This window comes from Agelaius phoeniceus, chromosome 5, assembly GCF_051311805.1.
Source record: "Agelaius phoeniceus isolate bAgePho1 chromosome 5, bAgePho1.hap1, whole genome shotgun sequence".
NCBI classification, from domain to species: Eukaryota; Metazoa; Chordata; class Aves; order Passeriformes; family Icteridae; genus Agelaius; species Agelaius phoeniceus.
Window position 1 is genome coordinate 40,182,855 of NC_135269.1, and position 19,378 is coordinate 40,202,232.

The window sequence follows — 19,378 nt, forward strand, 5'->3', positions numbered from 1 at the left end:
TGGGCAAGGCAATTAACCTTGTGGAGTACACTTTCAATGGAGGTGAGGCCCAGCTTCTCTTTCTGCATTCATAACATTTTCAATGGTGAAAATGAAAATGCAGGAGCAAGAATAAGTGCCTCTACTTTTCTTTACCTGATTTTCTGTCAGGTATTTGGATGCATGGTTGCTGATAACTGAGCTAGTAAAAAACCCTAAGAATTCAAACACTGCAGGCACAAAAATGCCTCCTGATCTTGCCACAAGCAACCTCAGTGCTCAGTTTCCTCGTACATAAAATGGGCAGTGGGGCTTCTAAAGCCAAAGTACACAGCCAAACGGAAAACTGATTTTTAACGTTCTTGAACACCTGTTATCTGAGATCATAAAAAGGGAATTGCTAAGAATTTCAGTTTGCCTTTCCCTAGAGATGCTCTAATTTTACCTGGTGCATTTTTTTACCGGATAAAATTTCCTCTTTGGACCTCAAATAGAAAAACGATTTTCCCTTAAGTAGTCTGAAATGTCAGATGAAATCAAAATTCTTTTTCATCTGAGATGATATCTTTCAATATACCTTAAAAGAAGTGGAAGTGAATTAGAGAATGAGTGAAATATCAGTTTGCTAATATAAATGCATTTTAGAAAACAAATATTATGGCTAAATTTTCTGTTGTGGTATTTTTCAAATAAATGTTGCCACATCCATTTATACCAACAAAGAACAGGACTCTGAAATTCCAAGGAAGGACATCATTTGCTTAGGCAAATGTCTAAAGAAATGAAGACACATACCTCTCTAAACACTAGGGAGACAGAATGTATTTTTAGTGATTTTTTTGATGCATTTGGTACAAGCATGTAGGATGATTTTATTCCTTTCCTGAAATGTTGAGTTGAAAAGTAAAAAAAGTAAACAACCAAAAATTGGCAAAAGAAAAAAAAAGAGCATCTGTTAGAGGAGAAAAGTTTAACCATCACTTTTTTTTTTCCAAAATGTTCATGATTTGAGAGATGATTTCTTTTACAGGTCATCTGAACTGGAAAGTAAGTGTATAGGTATCAAGATTTTAAGGTTTTTCATTGATGTCCTCAATCCACTTCCTAAGTTTAGGAATTAAGGAGAGGTCAATAGTCCTTTTTTCATAATTATAAAAGGCCCTTCAGGCTCTTTAGACCACTGAAACAATGAACACTCTCAGGTGACGTTCTTGCCCACACCGATGTAGAATATGTTCAAGAAAGAAGGTATTTTATATTACCAAGTTATAAAATAGTACCTATGACCTCCAGAAGGAAGCTAAGGTTGTTTGGAAATTAAAGTAACCGCAGCTTATGTAAATTTTCACTATGTGCTTCACATGAAGCAGTAACACCACAGATATAGCAGTCAAAAGTTGTAAAGAATCAAAATAACTGAAATTATGTTATTCTTCCAAGAACAAGAAACAGAATTTTTATCTGTGCTATCTTCTGTAATTACATAAATACTAACCTTTTCATTCATCATCCAATATACAAAATATAAATTTTATCTCAGCCATTTCTTGCTCCAAATGGACCTAGCAGTACTTAATTTAAACAAACACATGTTCTCTTAACAGCAGAATCTCTAGCCTAGCTTAGGGATACACTAGTAAGCGCCACATCAGAGAGGGGAAAGTCTCAAGTGAATGTTGAGAATGTTCAAGTGAATGTCTGTATGGGCATTGAAGCCACAACCTTGGTGTTACTAAAATCATGCTCTGACCAAATGAGCTAATAGGGGCAAGAAATAGCCTCAAAACATTGACAGGTCCTCTGAGGCAATGGGATTTTGTTGGTATGTATTTCTTCAAAATTAAGAACCTCATTTTCAAAATCTTAATGAGCCTGGAAATTCTTACCCTGACACAGGAACTGCTGGCATAGAAAAATGTCACCAATTCCATGTTCAAGGTTTTGTATCTCAGCTATGTCAGAATTGAACTGGAAATAATCTGAAGAAAAATTTACTATAAAAAAGCATTTTTGTAATTTTTTTAAAATGTGGTTTGGCACTGCTTAAATTGGCATTCTGCATAAAATGAAACTCTGCCCTTATTAAAAAAGTACTATAATCATCAATCATATAATCATCAAATGGTTTGGGTTGGAAGGGACCTGGAAGATCACCTAGTTCTAACACCCTGCCATGAGCTAAGACACCTTTCACTAGACCAGGTTGCTCAAAGCCTCATCTACCTTGGCCTTGAGCACTCCCAGGGGTGGGACATTCACAATTTCTCTGAACAATTGTTCCAGTGTCTCACCACCCTCACAGTAAGCAATTTCCTCTTAATATCTAACCTAAACCACTCTCTTCCAGTTTAAAGCCATTTCCCCTTGCCCTGTCACTACAGGTCCTTGTAAGAAGTCCATCTCCATTTTTCTTATGGCTCTCTCTGCTTACTGGGAGGCTGCTCTATGGTCTGTCTGAAGCCTTCCCCTGGCTGAACAGCCCCTTCTCTCTCAGCTTGTCTAGATGATCATGACTAGGATCTAGATTAAAAATCTGCTTAAGGAAATTATTTTTCTTATAATCTCTTATCTCCTACCAAACTGAAATATGCTCTCTATACTGACAAAATTGTTGGAAGTTTTCTGAACAAGTCACAGTTCTTACTTAGGCTTCAGTGATGAGACGCGCAAGCAGATGCTTCACATGCATCCCACATGTTGTCAGAAGGTCACCAACCATCTTCTGCTGTTACAATCACGTAAATTCTAGAATTGCATCTATCCATCTTTTAAAACAGCTACATGGCATGGAATCAGCCATCTCTTCTCCTCACCAAAGTCCTGCTCAAGGCTGTAAAAAGCTCTGGACTGGTCCCCTGGAACAATTCTGCCATTCTATACAGAGAGTCTATGGTTCAAGTCAATTTGGAAATGCAAAAAAAAAAAATCTACCTAAAGACTCAACAGAAACAATGGAAATTAAAAACAAATACCCTTTTCTGCATCAACTTCCAAACTGGATTTCAGATTCCTCCATTAAACTGATGCCTGAGAGCACTAGAAGACTATGGAATTTCCAGGGCCTTCCAATGCAGCTCTTTGGAACAAACAGCAAAACAATTGATTACTTAGTCCTCTGCTCTACTCATAAAATTTTAGTCCCTTCCTTTCAGTCAAATTATAGGCATACACAAACGAAATGAGTAAAATAAAAAACCTTTGATCTTTACAAAGGACTACATGAAGCCATGAGCAAAACAGTCTCTGAGTCCATGAGCAGCAGCACCAGGCTTCAATGGCAAACACGTGGCCCCGATGAAGTTAATGACAAACCTTTCACTGACTCCTGTGAATGTGAATTTGACTTTATGCCTGTGCTACATAAAATAATTCTGCTAATAAAAACCAGGTTGCTTCATAGGCTTTTTTTTAAGCATCAAAGGCTATGTCTACAATATGGACCACAGGATGGTACTGAGGACCTAAGGTCCAAACCACACACCTTTCAAGAGGTTTTTGTTTCACTCTAGCCTAGTCCTGTGGCTTGAATGTCTAACAGACTGCACTTCTACAGCACATCTTCCAATTTGGTTCCATTTGAAAGGAGTCCAACCAATGATCTCTGGGACTGCTACACAATGCATACAGTAAGTGGGGAAAATTAGGAGCTGCATTTCTGAAGCATACTCCTGATTTGACCTAACACACTGATGCAGATGCATCCAAGGAGCTTAGAATATGTCTGTGAAATAAAACCTCTAAAATTAAGGAGTACTGAGGCCCCCATGAAGAGGATTAATAGGTAATAGACTCACAGCCTTCAATGTGTTCACACAGGTGCAGCAACCTACAGTGAAGGTGAGTTTTACAGCAGCAAGCACTGTGTTTTTAATTTCAACTATGCTCATTTCCCACTTGCTTGACCTTGTTATCTTCAGGACTTTTATTCAATTAGCCCTCCACATTTAGAAAGCTTTTCTATGTAGCTGAATATTTTATTTTCAGAAGATTTTGTTTAATTTTTTCTATCTATTCTATAGGGTCTTCTTTCCCTTGACAGCTTTGTAAAGTACACATTATTACATTAAAAAGATCATCTGATGTCTCATATGTTTGTGATAAACTGGGCTTTTTGCCCTCTTCACTTGGGCTCTCCCTCCCCCTCTCAGTTTTATACTAGTCAAAAAAGATTTACTTCTCTTCTAAAAAATAATATATAAATAAATACACTGCGAATCACAAACATTAAATACTTAATTTGAACCAGCAGAAAGACCAGCTACCGGAATTCTACAGTGGTCTGTTAGCTTGTATGTCTCTGCATGTGTATATTGAAGGAAACAGCAGAAATAATATTTTACAATTTGATGAACAACATATGACACAGAACCTCTAGACTCCCAAAAAAAGGGTTATAAACTTATGAAAATGTAGAATTCTGCCCTCTCCAACAAAAAAACCCTACACGCTCCTTACTTGCACAGATACTAAACCATCATCAGTAAGGCCTGACATATAAATAAATTTATAGTCATTAAGGATTAAACTGAAATATGTGTGATAAAACAGGACATTTTCTGACTACATGTTGGAGGTCTAAACAAAAAGGATGATGCTGTACCATCTGCTTTCAGGCAGACTCCTCCCCTGAGTCCAACTAACTACAAGCTAGAAGGAGCCCATGAACTCAATTTAAACTGGAGAGAAAAAAGAGAAGGGGGACAAACTCTTCAGTCCATGAGAATCAAAAATGCCATTATCTCAATGCAAGCTGCAGATTTGGAGAATTATCTCTAAAAATTACAAGAAGCAATCATATCATCAGAATAACGAAGTAAAAAAGACATTCAACAGGTACAACAGCAAAGTAATACTGAGTTGCAAAATATGCATTAATTTTTTTTTAAAAGAGTGAAAGTCTTGAAAGTATTGGTCTCATAATTAAGTAATGCATACAACCCATTTCAGTAATTCCTATTTCTGAAAATCAGATTCTTGGCTTGACAAATAGCCCATTCCATGCTGAATGCTCCACTGATACTGCCTATTCTTTCTTCCCCCCACACAGAAGAGAAACATTCTACAAGCTGTCAAAATGCTGTATTAGCCCTTTTCACTGAAAACTCACCTTAGTTTCTGACAATGAATACTTGGAAGAGAAAACCTTTTTAGTATGATGCCTTTTCCCTTTTCCCCAAACTCTTCAACCACCCCTATTCACCTGTCACACATTCCTAACTCAGAGGGGATGGCTTGACTATTATAAATTAATTACTCTCATAAACCAACTATTTTTGCTGTTTCCCAGGGATTGCACCCAAGGTGAGGATCAAGCAAGCAACACTCAGCATCCAGATATGCAAGGTTCAAGCCAGACGAGAGGAAGCAGACAGAAACTGACCCACGTTTTACTGCATCTGGCATTTGCCTTCCCCAAGCTGCTTATTAGAAGATCACCAGCATAGATACGTTCCAAAAGCCACTTTTTCAACACCAGTAAGCTTCCTCATGTACCTGAAAAGTGCCTGACTTTAAAACTACAGGTATAAACCACTCATCTAGTATGCAGTGGTCTGTTTTCTCCAAAGAAATATCCTGTGGAACATTCACTGGAAAATGCAAGAGAACTAGTTTTTAAAGAGACTGCTAAAGCCAGCTTTCCTGTGTTTAGTGGCTAATACTCTGGGGAACCTTAGCTGTAGTTTTCAGTACCTTCTTGTGCTGTTTGAGCTTTTGCAAGCATATTGTACAACTCTTTTAACAGCTATGCAAAAGAACTGAACAAAATGGAGGGGGAAATGACGGGACTGACAAGAGGAAAGAGAATACAGAATGAAATAAGGGTTTGAAATTGAGATGGTGGGGGTGGGTTTGAAACAGAAGTTTAAAGAAAAATGTTGAGCAGGGAAAGGGAACTAGAAAAAGGAAATCAGAAATGTTAACTTGTGATGAAGCACACAGGCACACCTTTTTATCATCTAATATTCAATCCCATTTTCCAAGTGACACCCCATGTGAAAGCCCGTACACAAGTGAAAAACATGCAGATGAGAGGTGCACCAGGCTGATTAGCTGTAAACATCAGTGAGGGTACAAAATTTCAAGTACCTAAGAATGAAATACTTCCATTGCCAAAGAATAAAAACACACTTCTGATAGACACTTCTAAAGACTAAATGGGGTCAGGTGGAAACTTTTAATGAAATATATTACCAGTCACTACAAATATATGAGGCATGAAAATGACTGTGAGTGGAAAAACTAAGTTCTACACACAAGTATCCTGCCGTTCATCTGTGCTCTTTCTCACTGGATTTAAGGAAAAATATGCATGTTTCCAGGCAATGTAGAACAAAAGCATTTTGGTTTTTAAACTTTATCTCCTGTACCCTACATCTGAGTCTTATCACCCCTCTGATGTCCCATAGTGCCCCTTTATAACCTTTGTTACTCAATTACTGAACAAGTTATCTCATTGTTACTCTCTTTTAAGGAAGAGTTGAGCCTCTTTTCATGCTGATAAGATAGGCATAAATATTCACTCGAAGCAAACATTCAATTGTAAAGTGTCTTGAGCAAACTACCAGAGTCTAAAGGTAGGAAGCGGTGATCAACTTCTTTGCTCTCTTAACCCTTTAGTCAATCCACCAGAACAAAGAGACACAGAAGATAGATGCTTTTCTTACAAATGAAATTACTGTTCTCTAAAGGAATGGACTTTATAACATGCTTTATAACACAGCAAATAAATCTGGAAGTGAAATACCTACCCATTTTCTGGGCCGGCCTCTAGGTCGCTTTTCACCAGTGGCTTCTGCTTTCTGTAAAAGAAACACAACATATTTTATACCTCAGCATTACTTAACAGCCTCAGTAACTAGGAACTCCTTTCCTGTAACATTAGCTACAATCATACCTCTTGGGTGGCACCAGGCCCCCCAGCTAAGCTGTGTGTTTTCTGGCAGAATGTGTGACTATGCTCCTTTTTCTGACATTTCCTAGGCAGCGCCTCACCTGCACCCAAGGGTGTCCCCAGCCCTGATCCACACTGTGTCAGGGCCATGGAGGAGTGTGCCCACACAGCCTCAGCTGCTCAGGGCCCTCTGCAGAGCTGGGGCTGTGTCAGGGCCATGGAGGAGTGTGCCCACACAGCCTCAGCTGCATCCAAGGGTGTTCCCAGCCCTGATCCACCCTGTGTCAGGGCCATGGAGGAGTGTGCCCACACAGCCTCAGCTGCTCAGGGCCCTCTGCAGAGCCAGGCTGTGTCAGGTAGGGCCATGGAGAAGTGTGCCCACACAACCCCAGCTGCTCAGGGCCCTCTGCAGAGCCAGGCTGTGTCAGGGCCATGGAGGAGTGTGCCCACACAACCCCAGCTGCTCAGGGCCCTCTGCAGAGCAGGGGTGCCCTGGCCAGCCACCCAACATGCAGGCTGATGGTGGGGACACAGGGCAATTGGGAAACCTGGGAACCTCCAAGAATATCAAATCTAGTCTTTCATATGCCATCAAAAAGTACTTGAAGATACTAAATTAAAAATGCAGCCTGTTTCAAGTTTGATCAAAGTAGTTTAGAGCAGCTACAATTCATTTTTTTGTCTCATTATGTTCATGCATGAAAGTAATTAGGACAAAATATCACCATGAACAACATGTCTATGTTCTTATTGGGAAACAATTTCTCTACTTTTCACACAAAGTTTTCCAGGTAAAAGCACACCTTTAGGCTGTAAGTAAACCTTCCACGGCCCAAAACACACCTTCCCTGTCCAGGTTTAAGGGAACAAAGTGGAAGAGGCCCTAGAAGTGACCGCTGTATTTATGTAAGCCCAGCAGTTGCACCTGGAGCTCAGCTTAAAGGAAATATGGGTCCTTTTATAAGCTCTTCCACTAATTCCACTGCATGACATTGTGAATACTACCACTAATAACAGTACTTGTGTAGTACACTAAAAAATTTACAGAGTTTAAAATAAAAATTCCAGGTTATTCTCTCTAGCTAGGCTATGTTCATCCATACACTTCACCAGGTAAATTACCCTGTTCCACTCAAGATTTTGTCACCACCTGTAGTCAGGGCAGGACTTGCCAGATACAAGGTCCCCAAGAAAGAAGACTTTTAGTACACATGAACTGCGTTCCTTTGGTTTTTTCCCCCCCAGTTAACTGTATGTATATTTGATTTGCCCTTAGAAATTAACTGTGCCATTAAATAAATCACTTGCTGGTCAATCACTGTAACATATACTGTAACCCAATGCTGTGCAAATCGGATCTCTCTAAAAGAGAACTTGAGCTGAGGAACTAGTGGAGGAATCTCTACAAAAAAACTGCCCTGTGAGTTAAATGCAATTACTTTGAAATAAATACCTCACAATAAGAAAGCTGTGAAAAATAAAATTCACACTCCTGAAGGGCAAAATTATCACTCAGACTTGTTAAAAGAGTAAACTTGAGCTTTAATAGTTTATACCAGTGTTACATGTAAGGTGAAACCCTCTTAAGAGAATACTTGTTAAAGTGCATTTACTATATCCTGTAGCTGTCTATTTCAGAGCTTTGTTTCCTTTAAGCGGTCAATTTCTTTATACCTTGTAACCTGAAGGATGCAAAAAACCAGATATGGTTTAGTGTTGATAACCCACAGCTCCCTGCTTCTACGTTTACTGCATGAAACACAGGGCATAAATCTTAAAAAGAAATATCAGTTATAATTGGTCTTAACAAATCAACACTTGACATGTTATCAGAGCACTAAGGCTATTTATTTTCTTGCGTGTATTACTGCATCTGAAGGAAAGATCCTTTTCCAGAACTCTATTAAAAAATAATTAACTTTTTGAATACAAAACTACTTTGATCTAATAATTAAAGTCCATACAAACCTGACACAAATTTTAGCTTCAAATTATAATGAACATGAGAGATTTCTTTGAATAACTAATCTTTGCTTCCTGCCATAAACTGTCACACAGGGTGGCCGCTTCTCATGCAGCTCAGCAGTGCTGAGCTCTACCACCACCAAAGGTCCATGTCAGAAGTGGCCAGTGTTCCTGCTGTCTAGTTTGGGTAATGGTTTGTCAAGTGCTTGGGGACTGTGCAGATTGAAAGGCACTATATTCCTGCAGTATGTGACTTCCACCTCATGTTAGAAGAAAAACATTTCCATAGCTCTTATCAAAACCAAATCTTTCCCAGAGGTGAGCTGAGCAAACAGCCAGGCATGCCAAAGGTGATGTTTTGGTACAGAGAGATTCTGTAAGTAAATAGCAAGGTTTTCACAGATTAAACTGCAGAAAATGAATGACAAGAACCTCCAAAGTGGAAGTTTTAATCTCCTTTTCAAGAGAAGAGAAAGACAAAACACTTAGAGAACAAATGAAAGGAGCAGTAACAGCACAGTGGTAATGATAAATACATGAAGTTCAGAAAAATATTCTACCTCCTTCCCTCTTTTTTCAGCCTGCATTTTGCTAAAATACTGTATTTTAGCTAAGTGCTGTATTTTCTCCAATAGCATTAGACTTTCTTTTAACTGAAGCCTTGAAGAAATGTTTTACTGTGTATAAGATAGGTAATCCATTGCTCCTCCATGAAAGCACTAATACATTGCCTTTCCCCTTGAACAGATTTTTGCACCATCAGAAACACTCCAGTCTGTTGGCTCTTGGCTTTAATTGAAGCGTTGCCTCTGAAGCTAGGGGCAAATCCTGACAGAGCTCCAGGCCACCCAGAGGTGGTGTTTGGTCAGGGGGTTTTTAACATTTGGTGCTCCTATGCTATGAGGCATGACCTTGCTTTTTACAGTTAAAACATGAAATCACCGAAGCTTAAACAAGGGTCAGGTATGTTATCAAACACAAAGTGTATTTCATTAAAAATAAGAAATTTCTTATAAATAATAATATGAACACACCATTTTTGCAATGTCACATTTGAGGAACAGAACTACACTTTCTCACATTTAAAAGCATGATCTATATGGGAAGTGGTATTTATTTATCACAGGTGAGAAAGATCATAATTCAGTCACTGCTATCTGGAAGTGAGCTAACAGTCCCCAGGAAGGTGTGCAATCCACTTAAGCCCTGTACCACAGGGCCATCAAACCCTGCTTCCAAACAGCCTCTCTCAGCAACTCTAGGACTTGACTGCCCATGATCTCTGCCTCCTTACTGCAAAAATGTGCTGAACCCAGCCAGAAACCAAGGCTGTACTACTGAAAGCAATGAACAAGACAAGACAAATATAAATAATTGAATGGCTATAAAGTGCTCTTTGGGCATCCATGTATTGTCAAGGAAGATCTTAAATGCAACAGAATCCAAATTTGAAGAACTCTATCTACTTTGCAAAATGATCTGCTGGAGATTTCAGATAAAGTGTATCAGAGCTGTAAGTCAGGTAAAATAAGTGATAGCTCTCAGGAGGAAGATCTCTGTTGCCAAACAGAGTCAAAAGACCCAGCCCAGGAATGTGTCCCTCTCAAAAAAACCACACAAGTTATTAGTCAAAAAATACTCCTAAAAAATCTTTAGCCATTGACTAAGTACAAAAACATCACACTTTCCATGTCCTGTTTTATCCATTTTAATGCTAAACAAAAATCAGTCTTCTGCTTTTCCTATCTTGGTCAAAACATTTGATTTTGAGATCTCTTATTTTTTTCAGTGCAATAACAATCACTTGATAAATTTGATCTTGTTTTCCCTTTAAGCTTGTAATGACTGGTGTTGATGAAAATGAATGAAGCATGGAGAAGCCAACTAGATTTTCGTGACCCAATTCAGGGCAGAGTCCTCATCACATGCACTTTTCTGGTTTGTTTTTTTTTTTTCTTTTACCTTTGGACTGCTTAACCCAGGGGCATGCCTTTCTACATACCAACCTGGCCATGTAAGGTAGAGACAATAGCAAGTGTAGTCACACACAGGACCACAAGCTTTAGTTGTCAGAGGATGATGCATCAAGCCCTGTAGGCATTTTCAGTGAATCTCACTATACCAATAACTACAACAAAACTCAACATATTTTAGCAGAAGGTAAATTTTACTGAAGAATTTTTACCATTGGATATTCCTGGGACCTCCCTTGACAATTCCTTTAACGACAATCATATAGTAGCTACTACTCTTTTTTCTAATGTCACAAATGTATTTCCTGCTCCCAAACAGGAAAGTATTTATGCCTACACAGTATTTTTGTCAAGCCAAACTATAGGAACTGAAAAAAACAAACAAACAAAAAAAAAAACCTAGAAAGGGAAATGTGATGGGCTAGGAACAGAGCTCACCAAACATATAAAATTCAACCACAAAACACCCAGGAAATTAAAAAGGAAGATTCCCCACTATGATCTTCCTGAAAAAAATAGTTGTGCTTTAGGGAGAAAAAAACCCAAAACCAAATTCACATATTGTTATTTTTTAAAAAATATTTTAAATTAATGACAGAATAACTTGTTTAAAGATGTAGACTGCATAATAACAACCTAATTGTGGGGACTCAAGTGCAAGGTGATCAGGAGTTTTTTGTCTCTACCTCTTCTTATCTATTTGGTAACACATTGTGTTCCTCCTGTTTGTGAAATTTAAACAATGGAGAAATGGTTTGGTCTTCTATAAAACACAGTTTATTTCTTGTGTCTAGTTTATAAAAACTTAGGCATGTGTGATATGCAAGGCTTTAAGGAATAAAGAAAGGATATTACCCAAAATTAGAGTAATTGCCACATTATTAGCTGTTCAGTTAGTTTTGCAACATTTTGTATGCATTGTCAAGTTTCACATTGCTAATTCCCTAACAAGCACAGTTTGTTTTCAGATGCCCCAAGGCCAGTTTACTAAGACCAAACACAAGCTCTTAAAGCTAAAAAAAAAAATCAAAAACCAAACCAAAAATTTTTTAAAAATCCTGTGAACCAAGAAATTTTAAATATACAACACAACCACAATTCCAGGGAAAATTGTCCATCAAGTGATTTAAGGGTATTTCCTTTTTGACGTATAACAAAACAAAGCCCCAGTTCTGGAGTATTTTTAACTCACTGCCAGTTTGTGCAATACATTTTTAATTGTGATGTGTAATGCTTTGCAAGAGAACACCCAATCAATTAATCATGAGTGCCTTCTCATGGCTGCTCGGTGGGTTCTCCTGGTCGCCGTTTATCTAACATGTTGTGAACACTCTGGAGCATTTCAATGAGCTCCCTTTGAAACAAACAGGGCACGCACTATTCTTTAGAAATTCCAGCCCATTCCAGCTGGGTGTATAGTGCCCAGGTTCACATGTAGAGGGGCTTAAGCTAAGATACCCAGTGCTGTTTCTGGGAGTTGAGACAGGCTGGAGCAAGTCTTAATGAATGCATGTATGCATATGTATGTGTAAATACGTGTACCACAAAACTGAACATATAGTTCACTCCTTTTAGAGGTGATACCCTCACCACCAAATGAAGCTTTCTTACAGTGCCAAAACATTCCCACCCATATTACAGTTAGAAAAAATACTGGAAATAATATTGCATTAAAAGATACTTTGAGATACGTGGTGAAAAGCTGATCTATTTTAGAGAGGGCTAATTATCAATTTGGAAAAAGGGCTAAAATATTTATTTGAAATGTGATACCAGACTCATTCTTCTAGTGAGGCTTTATAAGTGCTTTATGTTTTAGAGGATTTATCAAACACTTACATACTTTATCTATAAACCCAGAAACCAGTAAGACTTGTAATTACATACCCCTCAAAGGGTTTTTTTCTATTACAAAAAGAGACACATGGTCTTTGGTCAATTTTTTACATTAGCAACACCCAAAAGCCTTAATTAGAGCAGTAACTTGATGCAGTCTGAAAATCAAAATGTTACAATGAAATCACTCAGTTTGTAAATTAGACTGGGAAAGTATAACTTTGTACCAGAATCATCTGGAAAACTCTTGATTTGATAAACCTACACATATATGAATGTTTTTAAATTATTTTCTATTTATACTCATTTCCAAATCACTTATGTAAATGAAATAATGGCAATACTCCTTTCAGAGGCATCTTTTAAAAACATTTCTACAAATTACTTAAAATTTTATCTTTCTACAAATGTTTTCCTAGGAAAGCCAACACTCCTAGGAGTAATATTTAAAATACTAAAGCTCACATTTGGATTTGCTAGACTAATAAAAAACTTCTCCCTCTCTTTTGAAGAGTGACATATAAACTATTTTAACATGAATCTGAGGAATGCTTTTACTGTATAAAGAAAAAAAAAATCAACATTTTAAGCACATTACCTTGCAGAATGGCTTTGAAAGATTTTTAATACTAAACCTGTAAAGCATTTTTTACTAATTCATGGATTTCTTGACAAAACATGCTGCTTTTTTTCCAGCCCATAAAGAAAAAAAAAATAAAACCAACTAAAATTTTGAATTTAAAGACAGTTGGAAAAGTACCTCAAACAAATGTTGAAAACACTTTAAACAAAACAGACATGAAACCATAGTCACCTTTTAATGATTTAATATTTATCAGTAGTTGCTATAGTAATTTATAACACTGAAAACGATCAAGCTTAATATGGTCAGTACCATAGGCATACTGAAAAATGAACCATAATTAGATGAGGACACAAATACCTTCCACACGTTTTGTCACGCACCTCTTTAAAAGATACTGATACACTTTACCACTACAGTTCACTCCCAGATTTTTTAAGCTTTAGTGATTTAGTATCTGTAAACTAGTGCTAACTGCTGTAGAACCAAAAACATAAACAAATCTCCCATATTTGTTTTCAAGCTCATACACAAAATTTGCCTTCACTAAAATATTTCCCACAGAAGGGTATGCATGATTTGCCTTGATAACACAGCTTTTTAATGGGGTGCTTTCCCCAATTAAAATAAAATATAGTCAAATTTTCATGTTGTATTTGTGATGTAAAATCCATGCACTAAATGGAGTGACTTCAGGGAGCTTCTCCTGTAGCTGAAGGCAATCAGAACCACCAGAATAAAGTTTGGTCCCATCACCAAGCAGAAACAGTGGTTCAGAAGACTAAAAGCACTTCCAGTAAAAGTCTCTTTGAAACTGATTACTAAACAAGATATAACAGGCTTTTACTGTAACTGGAAGTTTACTTTACCATCACATTTTAAAGCTGTAAATTTCAATATATGCACTTATTTCCATCAACACATAATTGGATTTACTCCTAATTAACTTATGTTTGACAAAGCACTTAGCTTTAATATACAGATTTGGTCTGTAGTAGTAACAACTGTAAGTGGGCAAGAAATTAATCTTCCTCTTACAAAAATCTTAATGAAGAAAATAATATCCTTAACATTGACTTCCTTACTAGATACAGGACATCTCATGGTTCCTCATGAAATTGTTATTTCACAAATCTGCAGACTACTAAAAAAGATGCCCTTATAAGTTCTGTACTTAGGGTCTTGACATTAATTCTGATTTTAAAAATGTGAAAATCATGCTTTATGTAGCTTCCATTATCAAAAGAGTTCCAATCTCACACTTCACAACCTAAATTATTGGATTTTTTGCTACCAGTTGATAAAAAACCAGCATTACTAATTTTTTCTCTTTATTAATCTCACCTTCTGAGCTGCTTTAGAGGGACTCTTGTTTTTGCTTCCTTTGGGTCTTCCTCTTGGTCTTTTAGGAGATGGTTCACCAGTTGGTTCCTAAATACAGGAAAACATGCTATTGTGGCAAAGAGGCTACAACTAACCCAGATGTTCTAAAGGATAAACTAAACTGAGAAGTTGCTTAAAACATATGAATTAACAGTGTCATTAAATAACATAGTATTAATAATACAACATAAACAATTTAGCAACTCCAGGTAAAGGAAAAAATATATCTTGCATAATAAATGAGTTTAACTTCTCTTGCAATTGCATAGAAAAATTTGGGAAAGTGTGAATATTCTAACACATAAGTTATACCAGGAAACACATTTTTTAAAGATGGTTATGATTTCCCTCATATAAGAGCAGTTATTTAAAAAATAACACAGTTACACATTTAATTTCAATTGCATTGCATTATAGCAAGATACAATTATCACATGTAGTTTCTAGCACAAGCTTTTTGGGGGGAAAAAGTTAACTACCAGAATATTGTAAAGTAAGATGAGACTACTCTCTCAAGGGGGCAATTTGTTTTTGTTGTTCTGCAGTCGGTATTATATTCACACCTATTCTAAAGAAAATTGATTCATATTAACATGCAAATTTAAATGTTTCTTCATATAGAACACTTATAAGCCAAAAAAACTCGACAAAGAAAAATGTGAAACAAAACCCCAACTCGAAAAGGAGTCGACACTGACTATTATAGCTATTTTCTTAACTAGTTCCTTTGCCTGCCAGTAAATAACCAGTCCTTAAAACTGGGTATGAATTACTAAGAATTCAGATTCCAAATATTTATTCAGTGAATCATAAACACTATAAAATTCTTCTAGTCTTGAATATTATACATTTCATTCATATTGCAGGATGCAGTAGAAATAATTAAGTGCAGTTTGTTAACTTAAACCAGTTTAAAGCCCTTCAGCTTTCATAATTCCCGGGTAGGTTAAAGGGAGGCTGGCAAGGGGACTCCCCAAGTGCTGCAGCTCAGTGGCGAGCCCCGCAGGCACTGTACATCTGGGCTGTGCACGTTGAAGGAGACGCGTTTTTCTTTCACTTCCACACATTTAAATGCTACAGGAGGAAAAAAAATTAGGGAAAAAAAAAGAAAGAAAATAGAATATAGAAAAAAGAAAAAGAAAAAGAAAAAGAAAAAGAAAAAGAAAAAGAAAAAAAGAAAAAGAAAAAGAAAAAGAAAAAGAAAAAGAAAAAGAAGAAAAAAGAAAAAAGAAAAAGAAGCCCGGGCATAAGCCAGCAGGGTCGGTGGGTGCTGGCTGCCGGGGCTGGTCGAGGGCAATCAGGGGCTGAAGCAGAAGGGGTACAGAGCCCGCACCGATGGGAGTGAGTGTCACCAGGGGCAGAGCGAGGTAACGGGGGGCTCTGCTTTTATGGCTTCCCAAAAAAAAGTACTTTCTGTGAAATTTACAGGACCATGTCGGGGCGGGGGAGGGGAAGGAAGCAAAGCAGCCGGGTTTCCCCCGGCTCGGGGCTCTGCTGCTCAGCTCTCTCCGTGTTTCGAGCCCCTCGAAGGCTCTCGTGGCAGTGGGGCTGATGCCAAATGAATGGGAAGTAAACACGTTTAAAGCCCGCGGACGCTCGCTTTAAAATGAGCTCCACGGACAGCACTGCTTCTCAATCGTGTCTTCCGAGGGAGGCAGGGAAAAGGCTGCGGGCGGCTCCGCGTTGCCCCCGCCGAGCTGCGGGATTAATTGGTTGCATCCGCAGGCAAAATCCTCCTTCGGCGGCGCCGGCGGAGGGGCTGCGGAGCGCGGGGGCTCCCCCCGGGCCCCTCGCCCGGCGGTAGGGGCTGAGCGCGGCTGGGCAGCTCCAGGCGATGCGACAATGGCACTTCGGGAAAGGAAGGGAAGGGGGGTGGGGGTGGGAATAACGCACGGATCTAGCGACCTTAGAGCGAATTCGTATCTTGCAAGTCAAAAAGGGAGCCCAGCACACTCGTTTCGGGGCCCAGGTGGAGGCTGTGGGTGTGGGTGGAAAGGAGCACAGGGCTACGCTCCCCGCGTCCAAGACACGGCAGAGTTCCCGTCGCCTCGACCTGCCTTGGGAAAGCGCCGGAGCAAAGGCAAAAGGTGTTGCAAATACAGGGCAAGCCCCCTCCGGCTACCTCCCCCACCTCCATCGGCAACGGGGGCACCTCTCTCCATGCGATGAGGGGGGCGAGGGGGGAGGTAGGGAAGGGGGGGAATCCGGGGGTGGGGGGGGGGGGGGGAGGCGGAAAAAAAAACCTATGCGACTCTCTAGTCACCCTCCTCTCCCCCAGCCCCAACATCTAGGGGCAGTTCAGGGGCTGGGCTGGTCAAGATCGGAGGCGGCAGCAGCGCCCGGTGGGACCCGACACATGCACACACGCGCGCACACAGATTGAGATATAGCGAGAGCTCAGAGAGGAGGAAGACAGGAGAGCCCCGATCCCTGTTCCTCGCTTTCGCAATTTCAAAATCAGCTCGAAATGACCCAGCGAGCGCTGGTTGGTCGGAGCCGCGCTGCTCCATGTTCCCCATTTACATTGAAAAGCCCCAGCTCGCTCCCTGCACAATAGTGAAAGTCCCGAGGAGGCTCTGCGGTTCAGCCACGGGCACGCAGCGCCCCGTCGCTCCGGGCTCCGGGGTCCCCCCGCCGGGGCGCCCGCCGGAGCCCCTCGCTACGCCTCTGCACCACCTCGCCGGGAGCAGCGCACAACAAAGCTCCCCCCCCCCCCCCCCCGCCCCGTCGCCAGGACTCCTTGCAGCACAATACGTACATGTACATGCCTATAACACTATAGATCTGCGGCTCTACGTATCTATACGATACTGACTTGTGGTTGTTTCCTGGGTCTGCCTCGTCCTCTCTTCTGAGGCTCTGCGGTTGCAGGTTGCTCCTGGGCAGCAGTGGAAGGCTGACCGGGTCCCTCACCTTGTGCACTCATCGTGACTTCTGCTGCTCAGCCTGAAACCAGTCTCTCCAAAGCACCTTGAAGGGGGGGAATCAAAACGAGCTCTTGCTGCTTTTGCTGCTCGCTGCCACCACCACACCGGACGTCCTGGTGCTGCCAAAAAGGAGAAGAGAAGAGAAGGGGAGGAGGAGGAGGAGGAGGTGATGGTGGTAGTGGTGTTGGTGGTGGTGGAAGAGGAGGGGGAATGAATCTCTCTTACAATTTAGGAATGGTTAGTAACATGAAGCAATTCAAAAGAGGAGAGGTTAAAAAAAAAAAAAAAAAGAGGAAAGGCAGAGTAAATTGCAGCCCTGGAAATGAAAGGAGAGAGGGAAATAGTCCGAGGGTAGTCGGGAGCAAACCAAGAAGAGGAAAAAAAGTCCTACAAATTGAAAGCAAGTGGTGGCTATCGCGCTTAGATCGGATCAGGACAAATTAAGATAAGACACACTGAAAATGGACTGAGAACACTGCACAATCTTGCCAGAAGCATGCACCCTGGGAAGACGGGGATTTCGGCAGCAGCGGGAGCAGCGCGCAAAAGGAGCGATCATTTAAAAATAATAATAATAAAACGATTTGGGAGATTGGGAGGGAAAAAAAAAGGGAGGGGGGGCGGTCCTGGGTTCGTGTCTGTGATGCGAGCTCCTGGGACTGGAAATATTATTATGCGAGTCCTGCCCACGGACTAAACTAGGATGAGGGTTAAGGGAGGAAAAAAACCCCAAAACCAACAACAAAAACGAAGGAAAAGAAAAGAAAAGCCACCTTTACCCGTGGGTGGAAAAACCAGGAGGGGGCTGTAGGGAAAAAAAAAAAAAAGAGAGAGAGAGAGAGGAGGAGGAGGAGGAGGCAGAGCGAAAACCCGGCGATGGGGGGCTGGCGGTCGGCCAGATAAAACACGAGCAGCACGGCAGCCGGGGCAGCGGCGGCAGAGCGCGCCGCCGCCTCACGTGTCCCGCACCGGCCCGGCCGCGCCGCCGCCGCGGCTTTAAAGGGCCAGGCCGGGCCCGCCGCTCGCCGCCCCGCACCAGCCCGCCGCCACCGCGCGGGGCTGCGCGGCCGCTGCACGTGCGCGCCCCGCCGAACAAAGGCGGCCGGGCCGAAGCCGCCCCGGGACGCGCCCGCCGCGCTCCGGCCGCCGGGAGCGCCGCTCCTTCGCCGGCGGTGCGGCCGCCGGGCGGGCGCTGCCATCGCGGCGCGGCTGGGCGCCTCGCGAGACGGCCGCCGCCGCGGTAAGATGTGGGCGGTATAACCCGACGGCAGGTCGGAGCTGTCCTGCCGGGAGGGTGACGGCACGGGGAATGACCTTGCGGAGAGCCCGGCCCCGACATTGTTCTTCCTAGGAGCATGGCGGGGCCGCAGGCTGCGCCTCTTCGCAGAGCCCCTAGGCAGATATGTCCAGCACAGCCCGCTCCCTCCGCCGGTGTTCGGTCCCTCCCGTGCGAGCCATGGTTAGGCGCCCCTCCACGGTGGCCACAAGGAGATGGCCAGGGAGGACCCCCCTGTCTGTGCGTCCCCCCCAAAAAATGTTCACACCTGGGCTTCATGTGCAGCTTGGGCATTTCCTCCAGCCCCACTCCTCCCACAAGGTCTTGCACTTCGGCTGACAGCCACCCCTGTAGTAACTGTCTGGTGACATCCTTTCTCCCCTACTCGGGGCTGGACAAGCGCAGGAGAGCGCTCAGAAGGAAAAGTTGCATTGTCGTATATAATACTGAAGAGGGCAGAGATACTGCTGCAACACTCCTTATGCAAACAATCGAAATACAGCCAGTTTTCTTGACACGTTATAAATTCTGATGTCTACTGATAAATAATAAGGAAACAGGCAG

The 19,378-nt window shown here is 41.3% G+C and overlaps 1 protein-coding gene across 1 annotated transcript in view; it reads right to left on the reverse strand.

The window, feature by feature from the left end:
* Window positions 1–19,166, reverse strand: part of HMGA2 (high mobility group AT-hook 2) — a 111,450-nt gene extending 92,284 nt beyond the window's left edge. Inside the window, exons 1-3 of the mRNA XM_054632215.2 lie at window positions 17,427–19,166; window positions 14,573–14,659; window positions 6,729–6,779 (exon numbers count right to left, since the gene is read on the reverse strand). Coding sequence (XP_054488190.1) covers window positions 6,729–6,779; window positions 14,573–14,659; window positions 17,427–17,537 — 249 coding nt within the window. The 5' untranslated portion in view covers window positions 17,538–19,166. The remainder of the gene's footprint in view (window positions 1–6,728; window positions 6,780–14,572; window positions 14,660–17,426) is intronic.
* Between the last annotated feature and the right edge of the window lie 212 nt (window positions 19,167–19,378).